The sequence below is a fragment of the Anopheles coluzzii genome, chromosome 2 (assembly GCF_943734685.1).
Source record: "Anopheles coluzzii chromosome 2, AcolN3, whole genome shotgun sequence".
Classification (NCBI taxonomy): Eukaryota; Metazoa; Arthropoda; class Insecta; order Diptera; family Culicidae; genus Anopheles; species Anopheles coluzzii.
Window position 1 is genome coordinate 50,718,386 of NC_064670.1, and position 15,043 is coordinate 50,733,428.

Sequence of the window (15,043 nt, forward strand, 5' to 3'; positions counted from 1 at the left end):
TAATTATTCTTGTTTCATTTTTTACAATGTAGCATTTTCATTCAAAATATGTTTTTGCTCTCTTTCTATTGTGTTTATGTGAATTTAGCATGAAATACTATGATCAAACAAAGAGCTGTAAAATTGCATACATTCAGGATATCACATGTACGGCGGATTGCATATGCTGTGGATCACACCTCCAAAGCGACATCTAGGTGTGAAAAACGGTACATTCCGGATGTCGACAAGATATTTGATTTAACGGTTTATTTTACTGATTTCATTGATAACGTATTTGAACTACCAGTTTTTAAAACATTTGTAATAAGGAATTTGCTTTTTTTTAATGATAACTTATTTAATCTGTTTCTCCAATAATGATTTATCTATCTTGTGGCCATTAACAATGATTTGCTTAGTATTGCTTAGTTTAACACATTTATACGAACAGTTATAATAACTATGTACATGCGGAGGGCACTGATAACTACTTACACAATGTCAACCTTCTCATAAAAGTGTTCCGTGTTCTTTAGTCTAACGACGTTTCTTCCCTGTTGTATCCGCTGCACTGCCGAGCCGCCGTGTACATTCGGCTCATACACCAGTGAATCGTGCAACTGCACTAACGATTTTTCCTCCGCCCGATGCTTGGCACGTAGCAAATTCAACACTATCCAGCCGAGCAGCGGAATGAGCGCCAATGCAACCGGTATTAGAAACAGCACCATAAGCTCCACGTATGCACCGCCCGCCCCTTCCTCCACCGGTGTGCCGTTGGGATTCAGCAGATTGACGTACGCATCGGCCATGCTGACACCGACATAATTAATGCCAACGCACACGTATATCCCGATGTCGCGCTCGGACGCATTGTACAGGATCAGTTTGCTCAGATAGACATCGTGCGACAGGAGCTTCTCACCCGCCGACGGCAGCAGCTCGTAGAAGTTCTCCAAGTAGCGTATCGATTTGTTCTGATTGAAGTTGTGCTCCCCGAGCCGTTTGTTGATACGCCGGAACCACTTAATGGTGGGCGGCACCTTGCTGTGCACGCGACACTGCAGCACAATTTGCGCCTCGGCCAGGGCCGTCGTGTTAGCGGGCAGATTGTCCAGCAGCTCCGGCGCCGGTATGGACTCATCCAGCGGCCATTCTGCGGAGGGAGAAGAGGCACGGGTTGCATTATTTGAAACAGATTCCATGACGCGTGCCGAGGCGTCAATTTGGTCCCGTCCCCTTGCCTGTCAACCTACTTGTCACGACGAGCTCGAACGTGCGGACGAGCTGAATGTCCAGCTGCGTCCGATTGTCCGTCCGGTAGGGGTGTATCGCGCAGCGGTACAGGCCGGCATCCGTCTCTGAGGCGTTCTGTATCGTCAGCGTTACTCGGCACGGTTTATTATCGCAATCGAGCGGCTGCCAGTCGAGTGCATCCAGCAGGGCCCGGTTACTGCAGGCCGTTTGCTGAAAGCCGCCACCACAAGACTGGCAGGTGAAATGAAAATCAAATAGATTATCACGACCGTCGGTCGACAGCGGGGGAAAAAAGAGGAGCAAATAACGTACCTTAAAGTACCACCGCACGTCGGAGGAGTTCATGTGGTCCGCGTGCTGCTCCTTGATGCCGCACTTGAGCTGAGTATCTGCCCCGGTGGAACACTGTTGCAATTTGGGTACTACCGTAGGGGAGTGGGGGTTGCAATGCAGCCAAAACAAGGAGAGAGAGAGGAAGAAAAAAGGGAAGCTAGAGTTAACAGCACGAGAAAACAAAAACTGATTTATTGATTTTCCTACTTTCAGTATCAGACGAAGATCGGCTTTCAATGGCGTGCGAACAAGGCAGCATACAGGTCAGTTGAAGCACAAAAAACACTGCACTAGGATGCAGTTTGGCGTACTTGGGCATCCCACTCATGACCGCACTCGATGAAACGTTTCCATTCGCAGGTTGTACATCTTTCAGCGGACGAGGAAGTAGCTGAGTAGCTGAGGTGCGACTTACTAAACCACCCAAAGAAAGAATGTGAATGTGAGAGGGAGAAATTGTGTGTGAGATAGAAAGAAAGAGAAGGATAGATAAAGAAAGCATACATAATTAACCAAGATCGAGCAGCGAGCAATCGTAGCAACCACGGACTTGGTTAGCACAGGGTACGGTTGCGATGTGAGCAAGTTTTACATTCCCCAATCAGCCTTACTTTGCGTGCGATTGCTTGGGTTTGAAACGTTCTTTACATTTCACTATTCTATTCAACCTTGGTACGTTCGAGGCAAAGGTTTTCTTTTCGCAAGCATCAATGCCGGGTGAATGCTAGGTGTGTAATCAGAATATGTAAAAAAGCATCCATCACTCAATCATCATCGTTGGTGGGTGAAAGTAAACAGACAGCGATGTTTTTGTTTGTTTCAACGCTGTACCGTTTAGCGTGTTGAACAATTTTACACCTTCATGCAGGGAAGCTAGTGCCAGGTGGTTCCATACATTTTTGGGCGTGTTTACTGCATGTACAGTCTGTTACCGAATTACGCGTTTTATGCGTTTCAGAGGTATCTCTCAAACATCGGCGAATGTCGAATATCACGTTTTACAGCCCACATAATTTGATAGATGGGTATTTTTGATTAAATTTAGTACTTATATACTCTATACCATACATGTTATACAATTCATGTAAAAAAAAATAGAATATTTGCGATTTAAAAGGTAGAAATGGCACAAGACATGTATCACCAACCTACAGTGCATAATATAATGCTCACTTTTTACAATTATACATATTTGCAGTTCCATATTTTTGTAAAAAAAGAAGTTATCATAGAGAGAGGGGGGGGGGGGGGGGGGGTTCGAGTCACTTTCGAATTTGCACATAATTATTCACCGCATTCAAGATGTTTTTCAAAAGCTGTCAAATGGTTTCAAAATGAAATTTCAGTTTCAACACATGATTTTTAACACATCCCAAAGAACTGTCAAACTTAATCCAGCTTAACATCATATTGGAGAAATTAAAAATTATTGTGATGGAAATGAAATGACAGACTGATGTGGATTAACATCTTGCAGGCGTTGAATAACATTGTTTACATTCGAAAGTGACTTGGAAAACCCCGTTTTTTTAATATAACTCGTTATATGCTTACAGAGTTTTCCAAGTCAATTTCGAATGTGCACATAATTATTCATCTCCTCCAAGATGTTTTTCAACAGCTGTCAAATGACGTATTAACTGTCAAATGACGAGGAATAAAATTTGAGTTCTTATACTTGATTTTCAACACATCACATAGAACTATCAAACTCAATACAGCTTGAGACGTGTGGAAAATCACCTCCAAGATGTTTTTCAATAGCTTTCATATGGTTTATTTGCTTCATAATGAAATTTAAGTTGCTACATATGATTTTCAACAAATCACAAAGAACTGTCAAACTCAATCTAGTTCGAGACTTGTTGAAAATAACCTATCATAAATAAAAAATCATATGCTCTTTCTCGATCCTATCCATCTATTCATGCGTAGGATTAAACACACATTTAGCTCAGGATGTGACTTTTTTGCATTTTATAAGGATAGTTTCTGATCTCGCATGCGGAAAAATGAACGCTGCTGCTTTCAGAGCATTGCAGAGATTGTAGCGAAAAAAACTTGGATTAATTTTAGATTTTCAACCAGGCATTCACGGCTATATCATTCACAGGCTGATGCATGATCTTTGCATCAGAAGTTGGTTTAATTTGCTGCAGTAATAACTGAGTGAATGGATAGTGTAAACCACCCACAGCATAACAATAATGCTGCCTATAAGCCACCGCTTTGTATCTACTTTTTTGTAATGTAATAAAGCTGGGGATTTAACTGCTTTAGCTAGGATGTGTACTCGACGCTTCCCATAATGTTACGATATTGCACATGCACAAGCACATATCTGATTCATTTAATTTTCTTTACAAATATCCGTGTTTCATAATTAAGATAAAGAGCAAAAAAAAATCTTCATAGTCTTTGCCAGTGTCAACATAAGACAGAACGCAGAAGATCGTTAATTGTCTAGGTGTGCTGGGTCGTGTTAATTTGGCTTCATTAACATCATTAAAATGACACAAAGATGAATACCTTCTACTAAAAGGTCCTTAGCCACGCTTAGAGCTGATGCAAACATAGATGTGATTTACTATCGCAGCTTGTATTTGTCAAGTAGCAATTTGTATTAACGAATGTTTGCGCTAACATCAATTCAATTTAAATACAGCATTGCATCGGATTTTTAATGTTAAAAAATAAAAATGTTAACATAATTGCAAGTACTCAAAAATTATTCTTATCCATTTTCAGTAACTAGTTTAAGCAACATCATAACGATTAGCATAACCTTTTAAATAAGCATAAAGAGTAATAAAATCGTTTTTTTTTCTTCTTCTTTTAAATCATGATTAGCGATAGTGGAAATATCATCACAAAGCAGAAGAGATATAAACATTACAAGAGGGCCCTGAAACGGGGCCTACCCCAACGAGCTCTAGGACGTCCGCAGACCGAGTGCTGGTCGAGAAGAAGAGAACGACCAAAACCCCGGCTAAGTCGGTACTCCAAGGAAATCATTCCTTAAGACGCCTTCCCGTACCGTCGTCCCAGAGGGAACGCAGGTAGAAGGGGGCTACAGTAAGTAATCCAACCGTCTCTATAAGCACCATTATTTCTCATTCAAATAATGCGAGTAAATTCATTTGAAACGACATTTTCCGGTTGGCAGTGTTACTGGTGGGAGGGTTTTGCAAGATGGACAAGGTGAACCAAAGCACACAGCACCGTCCTGGGCCGGCTGGAGAGCTGGAAACAAAAAAAAGGAAGATATGGCGCGGAGAAGTGTTCTTGGGGCGAGTTATGTTTTGCCGCAGCATCCTTCTTTGCATCCGGACATTGCGAGACACGGAAATGGTAGAGCGAGGAAGCATAAAGACATCTCTCGTAGCACGGAACGCGGTGCGCGAGATGATGGCGCAACAAGAAGGGGTTGTTTTGCTTGCACTTGAACTAGTTGGACTCGTTCGCCCATAAATCAAACACTTGTTTGCTACCGCCGGCACCTCCGCCGTTCGGTCGGGCAATCACACCCGCCCTCTGCTTCTCCCGAAGCCGCGAAGGAAAGTCCTTCGGTAAATCATTATTTATACGCGATTCGCAAGCTTTTCGCGCGCGCACGTTTGCAGTGGGATTGTGCGCCCGTGTCTCCCCCCCCCCTCCCCACTTCACTGCAAAACGCACCGAGGTCAGTCGCGCGGAAAAGCGTAACTTAAGGCACCATTAGCGCAAGAAGGCGCGCGAATGAAGACACCAGCAAGACAAATGATAAAACGCGAAAGCGAACTACTTTCCTGCACATTATCTTGCAGTACTTGGTACTTGGGTTGGTTTTTTCGTTCATCCCAGGTCGCTTCTTCTCCGACTTTACTAATACTGTGTAGGTGAGGTTGGTTGAGCATAAATTTAAAGTACTAGAGTGGCTAGTGATGGACGTGTCTTAACGTACGCGGTAGGTTCAGGTGCAGTGAACGTTTAAGCAGGGCCTTGGGTAGGGCTTACCAAGCATATTTTTTATTCCTTTCAGAACCTTTCTTTAAGTAAAGTCTTTCGTATTAAAAATATGCGTTCTCTATTCAGATTGTCCAAGCTTTCCACTTGTATTGAGGAAATATATTTTGTAGACTTAGTTCTCTAGGCTGTTTGATAAAATGTGTTAAATTTCAAATTGTAATATGTGTAGGTTTCTACGGCCTACTCCATCTCGTGGACTGTATTAAGAAAGGGGAGCAGTACTCCCGAGCAAAAGCCTTGAAAAAGGTTGGCACCCCGATGCAAACTTCCGCCTATCTAACAACGGAATTTACCAAAGAGGTCTTGCCACTCTTAATGAGAATCGAATTTCGCAAGAAGAGCAATGCTCACAAAAAACTTGGAGGAAGAACTAGTTAATTACACTGGAATTCTAACTCGATTTATTTGTGATATCTGGGGTGTTCTTATCAGGAGCCTGATAAGATGCATACAACTGGATTCTGTTTGAACTGGTTTAAATGGGATTTCTGTCTAATGGGAAAATACATGTAATGCGTGTTGCCTATGCATGGGCGTTGTTATTTCATTGCCTAACTTACGGGTGTGTTCTGCCTATCTCAAAATCCAACAATATGTAATAAGTTTTTCTTAAAAAAAGAACAATTCATTTGCGGTCCACGTCTGTTTACGGATCACAGGTTGGAGACCGAATAAAGGTAGCGTGAAAGTGAATATACTAAGATGATTATTTGGTCAAATGAATTGTAAACAGGCGAAAATATTATGCTGTATGTATCCAATGTCAAATGATATGTTAAAACAAATCCCCAAAGGGTTAAATTTAATTTCCGGTTAAAGTATCGCGCTCTCTCTCTGTCTCCCTATCTTTTTCTCGCTTTTTTTCTCTCTCTCTATCCCTCTTTTGTTAGCCTGCTCAAAGTATGTTATATAAATGTTTAGAATTTATGGGAATATAATTTAATTATGTTACCAAAATCTGATCTGACAAACTTGACTCAAATCTGACTGGAATTGAACATATCAGAGGGAAAAAACGCTCTTTTTCTTCATCTCTTCTTTAGAGCTTCCGTGACTTATTGATTACATATAACAGGATAATCAGTTCTGGGGGTATGGGAGCACGATCCATTTGACCACATAGCTCCAATGTATATCTGCAGAGGGCGCCATAGACGATTGTACCTGGGGTTTCGCTAAACCCGGAGACCAGCAAGTAGTTTCATAGCATCTGTCAATAGAAATACAGGTATTTCTCGATATACGCCATACTTGATATACTCGATTTCGCTATATGCTATGTTTTAAATTTGACAGTTCTTTGAGCAAATTGTACATTGAATGTCAAATGCAACATAAATTACCGTTTTGGTTGAATTTTAAAAACTATTTCAAATGGTATAAAATTGTAATCTTCAGTTAAAATCAGATCATATAACTAATTTAGCGGCTAAAACCTACCACTTCAAGCAAAATTGTACGAAAATTAGTTATAATTTGACTAAAAATCTCGGAATCGACATGCGCTAATTTTCGAGATACGCTATTGCCTCCGGACCGCATTAATAGCGTAAATCGGGGAATACGAATCGGGGATGAAAGAATGAGCCTATTGCAGTGTTTGTAGCTCATGTACAACAACAGCATTCAATCTTAAGTGATCAATATCATGTAAATTGAAACATAAAACTGCAGAAAGAATCAACAAAAAACATACATTTGGTACTGTTTATTTTGTCAATTATCTATTTAATGTACCGTTTTATGTTTCCTACTTATTTAACTGGGGAACGCAGCAAACTCATTGCTTCTATTAAATATTGTTTTTGATTTTTCCTTTTGCCTTCTATGTGTCGTCACGCGAATGCACCTCTGGTTAAAGCTCCGACTTCTATTTCTTTGAATTCTATTAAATACTGCACTTATCAACCAGTTTCTTAGGCGAAATCCTCTTAAAGCTCTACGTAAGTGGAGTATAGCGTGAGAAAGGCAGCCTTTTTTGCTCTTCTTACTTAACAAACTATATATCTAACCCATCTTACACTGAAACGAACATGATGTGTCGAACAGGCAAAGGGTAGCAAAAGGGTGGGTGAAAGCTGCTGTACCAAATGCTTCATAAAACATACCCCGAAGAATCTTTGCCATAGATAAGAAACGAAACGGTACGACAAAATAGGGGGCAAATTTATTGCAACCTAAACTATTCATCCAAGAAATATACTTACACCGTACATTTCTTTCGAAACGGGGTGGAATATTGTTTTCAGAGATGCCCGTCTTTTGCCGTGGCCATCTTCTTGGTCAATGTTGTACCATTCCTGCCCGGGAATCGGGGTACTGTGGACCAAGAGTTTTGCTTTCTTTGAGTTATCGTATGACTCACAAAGCACACCCATAAATCAGCAACTTCGACGTTTCAATTGACGGGAAGCAGCTGGAGCTGAAATTTCTCCCCATACACGACGTAAGCATGTAAATACTTTTCCTTCCCACGAGGTTGGGGGTCTCTTTTTCTGTGGGCGATTGTTTTCTTTTTATGTTATGCCCGTTTGCCTCTAGCTTGAGTGCTGCGGAAATGCATCAAAAGAGCTGATGGAACTGGAATAGTGGAAGTTTCTTAAAGGTTAGGTGCTGTGAAATGTTTATGAAGGAACCATTTAGCAGCACCGTGGAACGAACAGTCTCGTGGAAGAAGGACTGTGGTCACTGTTGAGCATTATTTGCATTGATTCATTGCCATTCCAAGTTTAGGGAGAAAAGGGCTAAAAAGGACGATGATCGGAACAAACTTTTCTGGTCCAAAAATCCGTTGCTAGTGAGGGTGAGTGGCTGCTCTTCACCTTCTCCGCTTTGTTGTGGTTCAGTGAGTTTGAGAAGATTCGAATTAGCTAATTTAACCAAACCGATTCAATGGCATCTCCAAAAAGTGAAATACCAAAGTCGGACGGTTGAGTAAACATTGGCTTGGCGAGAAAAAGTTTCTTGGCTCAGGGACAAGGCATCTTTTAAAGTAGAGAGCAAATCCAGAAAAAAATGCCCGCAAATGATAACACTTTGAGGCACGAAATTTGAATATTCCCTCAGCCATTCATCGGTCATACGCGTGGAGCAAGGGCGCGGAAATTAGACGGATTTCTAATCTGTCGCACTGGTTCAAAGCTCATCAGCAGGGACACCGCTGATTGCCGCGTTTTGGTTTGAGCTGCTGTGTTTTCCTGCCTTAGGCGTACACTAAAAGTGCTTCTTCTCCTGAAGCCGGTTTCATCGTAAGCTGCTTATCGAGGAAGGTAGTGACGTGGTTTACCGTGGCAACATTTTCGTGGCGATACAAAGGTCGCGAGAGAGAAAGAGGTGCAACGAGAGTAACAGATTACCGACAACATCTCCAAATCGGTGTTGGTGGAAGATGGCTTCTCTTATATAGCCAACGGGAGGCAAAGTGTTGCTGCATTCTACTAGAATGATAAAGCTGAATGATTTATTTTTAGCAGACGAATAAGCTTCTAAATGTCTTAGCTGGAAATGGTATTTTGATGTGCGGTTAAAAATAAAACTCAAACCTAATTTTGGTTGTTGATTTTTGTGTTGTTCTTTGAATTACGGCCAATGTTAATGGCAAATGGTTCCGTTGAAGGAGCAGTCCAAGCCGTAACCAATGTTTGATGATACTGATAACTTATTAAAAGATTTGATTTTCTTGAAAGCATAAACGCATGCAGTAGAAAATGCACAGCCCCTTATATGAATCAAAATTGAATGAACAAAGATCACTTGTGAAAGACTTTCATAATTGTTACTTGATGTGACAGCACTCAATTATTCGTTATTGTTTGTTTGTACAAATATGATTAAAATAGACAACATATGTATTTGTTCATCATGAACATGTATTTGTACATCATGAATTTGTACATCATTTTACACTTAGGTGTTGTACAATTTTATTGCAACCCAAATAAACTTTCGGGATACCTTCACCAACTGTATGGAAGCTGAGTTGTGCGCAAGGATGTTGGCTGTCAACCGGTCATTCTATAGCCTGTTAATGCAGTTCAACTCAAAGAATTAGGCTGTCCACAAGTTCCACAAGGGGGCGTGACAGGCCCAATTTAAGGTGGCAAAATGGCGTGATGGCGTCCACAAAACAAAGATTTGGTAAAAGTGTTTAATTCAATACCGATTTTATACAAGTAGTTTGGCTTTATAATTATTTTTGACAGAACTGGTCAATACTTTTGCTCAAACAGGCTTTCTGGTACTTGACCAATACACAAATCACTCTTAAAATCTTCATTCAGGAGCAGAAGCGATAGAGATCAACCTTCTAAATACATACACCTTGGGATAATCCCACTTGTATAACATCTTCTTCTTCTTTGGTACAACAACCGCTGTCGATCAAGGTCCTACGTATGGAGGCATGTTCCATTCGAGGTTTGAACCCATGACGGGCATGTTGTTAAGTCGTACAAGTTGACGAATGTACCACCAGACCGGCCCACTTGTATATTATACCCATGTTTATAGCTGCTCGAAAACTGCTATACAATGCAAACAGCTGATAGACTGAAATTTCAGCCTACGATCTTAAAAGGGAAAAGGGCCCATAAATAGTTAACTTAAATTAAAATCATTCACAGAACTGTTGACGTATTACACATGCTAAGTTTGATAAGAAACATGAATTTTAATTGGTTTGGCACCTCAAACAATGACGTATTTAGGATACCGAAGGCCCCTACATAAGCGGGGTCCCAGGCGACCGCCTAGTCCACCTACCGTTAGATTCACCGCTGAATTCAAATAAGGATCTTACATGCTGATTGTATTGAATTCCTTTCACTGAACTGACTGTTTGTTCAATTGAATATTTAACAAACGCATTCAATTTACCAACAATTGAACTTTCACACATTCTAAAAAAATTATCAACAACGATTTCTACCCAAGAGCTCTCGTTTCACATCAAATTGACTGAAAACGTTAAAAACTTACTGCAAAATATCTCAATGTCAGAAGGAAAATAGTTTCCATTCTGCCAAGCTGATTGTTTCCCGAAGCTAGATTGTAAGAAACGCTAAATGGAGCAATTTACTTTGCAAACAAACCAAAAGTCACCCGGCAATGCGCATTCCGTTTCATTATTTACCGTTTACATACCGGATGGTGGTGCTACGTTTTTACACATTGTAATAACGTTGGCATTACAGTCGGCATTTCAGCAACAGTCGGTAGGATCGACTGAAGAAGAAGTAATTAATAATTGATATTAAGAAACTTTCCGTGTGCACTGAATGAACGAACGATCGAACGAACGAACGAAGTGGTACAGTGAGGCGGGTGAAGTGCCCATCAAGTGCCCCGGCCGAGAAATGTCAGCTGCATAATGGAGGAAGTTAAATAGTTGCTAATATTTTTCTCACTTCCCTCCCGGTCGTTGCTGTAACGTGCAGAAAGTGGTTAGCTTTCCATTCCCACTGAAGAATCGAAAGTTGCATACCGATCGGATGCAGAAGAATGAAGCCCTCTGGCAACAAAAAATGCATTATGCACCATAGGACACAGTACATTGGGCTCAGACTCTGTCTGGCTGTGCTGCTGCAGGGATGTGGCAACGATACAGTTTTTCTTAGCAAAGCACTACTCCGCCCGCAATCATCCCAACCAATTCCTTTCGTCCGTCCGACCAACCGGCGTGTGTGCGGCGTGATGCCTTTGCTCAAACTTTAATTTATTTAATTATGTGCATTTATTGTTCGCATTGCCTTCGCTAGCCGGAAATAGTACCAGGCCTCGGAAGCCTGAGCCAGTTGTAACGATCAAGACAATGGAAGGTTAAGTGTTGTCAGCGACAGAAGATATCCTTTTTGCCAATCCGGATCAGACATTCCAGTTAGATTATTTTCTTCAGTGGCGTTCCGTTTTTCGCTCCATCATTTCTACATAACGCTGTGCAGCCTTTTGCTGTGAACGACTGAATCAGAATGCAATTGGAAGCTGAAAGTTTTGTTCAAACAGCGTCTGAGCACTGAAACAATCCTTCTGTCGCTGCTGAAAGTGTTGTTTTAGTAGATTTCATTGCAGAGAGGCAACGTTTTTCTTAGAAGGCATTTTAATATGAGACTTATGAACAAAAGGAGGAGGTGTTTGATTCCGCCGTTGAATAGAGCACTTGATAGAAAGGGATACGACAGGATTGGAGATTGTATTAAAGCAACAATGGTTATTGATGTGAATGTGAAATGTATAGGATATATCTTAAATATTGTTTAATTATTTATTTATTGTGTGAATTGTTAGTTGAACCGAAGATTTAGCATTCTTCCAAGAAAAGCAACGGTCAAATAGGACATGACTTGTACAGAAACTATGCATGATTTTTTTTCGACTTACTTAATAGTTTGAAGAAAATCATATTTTGTGTAACGACCTACGCGGTCAAGCCGGCTTATACAGGCTTTCGAGACTTATTGAGTATCGCGTAGCCGGATAGACAGTTCCTGCTACGTGAGGACGGTTCGGATGAGATTTACAGTACATTTACAGATGAGTACCACAAGACGAAAAAAAAGTATTTTTGTTTTTTTTTTTTATATCTCAATAGGGAAGGTATGCTTCTATTGCAAAAACTCATTAATATTGCAGTTTTGAATTATTTGGGTTTAAATTGCTATTTCTAAATTACCAAGCAAGCCTATGATGTAGGGGAAAGCGGGGCAAAATGGAATGCGGGGCAAAAATTCAGTGAAACGTCAAAACACTGGAACAATATGGGCCACAACAACTGAGCTTAGTTAATGGTCTATGCTTTTGCGTACGTTTCGTGAAATGTATTTTTCGTTCTATCTTTTGATTTGCTGGTCAGAAAAGCCCTTAAAATTCTCCCAAAATTATGTTATCAAAATTAAAACAGTTTCTAAACGTTTAAATCTACAAAATCGAATCTTTTGAAGCTGTGCCTGTTATCATCTTTGAGGCAACAAATACAACACCATAGCCTCACCAAGCGCCGTATGTCAAAAACATCTGCTCATTTTGCCCCAAAGCGTAACTGCCCATTATGCCCCACGTGAAGCATTTTTGTATTTTTTGTTATATTAGTAAAAAACGCATTCAATCGCCTTGCTTTCTTCAGACAAATTGTAAAGAAATATCATATCTTTAAAAATATATCATGAAAAACTTTAACGCATCCCTGTGACACTCGTTTAAGCTTATTTTCGAAGTGGCAAAAATTACATCAATATGCTGCTAAACCTTATTTTGCATTTTTCTTAGTTATTTGTTATGTAAGGGTTATGAAACTTACATGGTGTTCATAGAACACTTTAATGAATACATTTTGAGCATTGGAAAGTATCTTTGTAATCAAATAATGCTTAAATAGAGGGTGCCCATTTTGCCCCACATGCCCATTTTGCCCCGCTTTCCCCTATACATTAGCTGATGATTGGCTTAAGAGTCGGTGCGTTAATTAGTAGATGACTGTGATAGTGCAATGCACCAGTAGCTTCTTTAGAAATAACATAAAAACATGTTATTCTCGGTGAGGAAATGAGTTGCAATGGGTTCATAATTAATTATGAAATTCAGACACTGCAAATCCATCTTCAAATCAAAACAGAAAAACTGTCCCCATGTGGCGTCCCGATATCAACCCCCTCTCAGCCGGATATCGATCGACTTACGGGGCAATAAATAAAAACGCGCAATCGTAACCGTTCTACAACCGTTCGAGCACCGTTGAATCGATTTCGATTTTATTTGCCCTCCATACAAGCTGTAAGCTCCGTACAGGAGGGATTATTGCAGGGGTTCATTAAATTTTATTGCGCCTAGCTTAGCTGAACGCGACGGGGGCTGGACAACTACAGCAAGGGCTTGAAAACAAACGTACCCTTGGTGTATCTACGGAACAAGCTGTACATTTCGCTTTGGTAAACGTGCCCGCCCTTTCACACACAATCACACATCCCACACACAGACACTCTCCAGTGCTGATAAGTAAAATTGAAAAACTAGCTCGTATCAAAAAATCAACACGGCTTGTACTGATAGGGTCACCCTTCCGTACACTTACCGCGCTTACCGAAAGATACCGAGACCTCAATCGAGCCGGCAAGCACTGAGGATGGAGGAACGTTTCGCGAGTTTCACCTTCTCGCTGTGGCTGTGCTCCAGGTCCGTTGAGATAAGAGCGTTTTCGGTCGGTTCCGTGTTTGGTGCTGCTCGGTTGCAGGATCGAATGAAGATACGTTCCGTTTGCACTAATTGCTACACCGAGCAATTCGTTGCACTATGTTTCCGGTCTACATTGTCCAGCGCTTGTAAAAGGCTTCCGTACGATTGTCGATCTTGCGTCGCTTCTGTTGCTGTTTCTGTTATCGGTGGCATTTGACGAATGCGTTTGAGCAAACTACCTTACACATTGCAACAAAAACGTGCATTTGGTTGCTGAATTAGAATTGAGGAAATTGCTTTTTTGCTGCAGTTTGATTGTATTTTGTATGGTAACTGCTGTTTCGAATTTGCACTACACAGTGGTTGTTCGAAGCACATCATAACTTTTAACCAACACAATCAAATAAGTTGTTTACTATGACATTTTATAATCTAGTTGCACTTCATTGAACACCATCAATTCCAATATTCCCGTCCACTGCCACACTAAAACTGCTAAACTTAAAGTACCATAATGCTGCACTATAAATTCGGTGCGATACTAGCGATGTCAAGGAAGTAAACGTTCACATAACACTACACACTCCATGGGTATTGCAGTATCGACTCACCCTTTTGCAAAAGGTTCAATAAACCGATCCCCGATCGAGAGACAGAAACAGAGAGAGAGAGAGAAACAGAGACAGAGGGAGACTCGGGCTGTTGTGACGGTGGTCCGGAGCCGTCCGCACGGATCGACGGTTAAAATTAGACTGGAAAATGTGTAAACACACCGTATCGCGCACTTTATTGTTATTGACTGGAAATCACCCGTGTCACCGTGGGTGCTGGGCCCGCACACTAAACCATCCCGCTAGTAGTGGTGAGGCGTAAACTCACCCACCTGTAGGCAAAGTGTGTTCGATGTTTGAACGACCGACGTGGACGCGGAGGAAAGCAACCAAGTGGAGCGTGCGTGGTTTGGCGTGGTTTGGTTTGGTTGAGATAAATAATAAACCCACTCCATCACGAGGGGGGTTGGGAGAGGGTGAGGAAGAAGAGGAGAGGGGAGGTGATAGCAGAATGATAGAAGGTGAACACACATATGAACAAACATACACACACAGTACACACGATGAGAGAAAGCGTTGTAAGGGAACGGAATGCGTCATCTTCGGGGTGGAAAACGTAAACAATGTGCGATCGCGCATACTAACATCACCAAACCGTTGGCACATGTATGAGCGCGTGTTCCTACTCAAACTCAAGGTTTTTGACCGTTGTTGTATGGTGAGGAGTGGGGTCACAATGTGCGTTTTGT

General features: G+C 41.2%; 1 protein-coding gene across 3 annotated transcripts; it reads right to left on the bottom strand.

Moving 5' to 3' along the window:
* Window positions 1–300: 300 nt before the first annotated feature.
* On the bottom strand, window positions 301–14,507 carry LOC120952854 (fibroblast growth factor receptor-like 1). Of its 3 annotated transcripts, none has more exons than XM_040372396.2 (5): window positions 14,355–14,507; window positions 1,780–1,986; window positions 1,552–1,661; window positions 1,239–1,470; window positions 301–1,138 (listed from the first exon to the last, which is right to left on the bottom strand). In XM_040372396.2, exons 2-5 carry the CDS (start codon window positions 1,898–1,900, stop codon window positions 474–476), a joined length of 1,128 nt encoding a protein of 375 aa, XP_040228330.2. In that variant the 5' UTR covers window positions 1,901–1,986; window positions 14,355–14,507; the 3' UTR covers window positions 301–473. The 3 variants fall into 3 exon arrangements, with proteins under 3 accessions (XP_040228330.2, XP_040228329.2, XP_040228328.2); XM_040372395.2 differs by having other exon boundaries at window positions 13,652–14,507; XM_040372394.2 differs by having other exon boundaries at window positions 13,643–14,507.
* Between the last annotated feature and the right edge of the window lie 536 nt (window positions 14,508–15,043).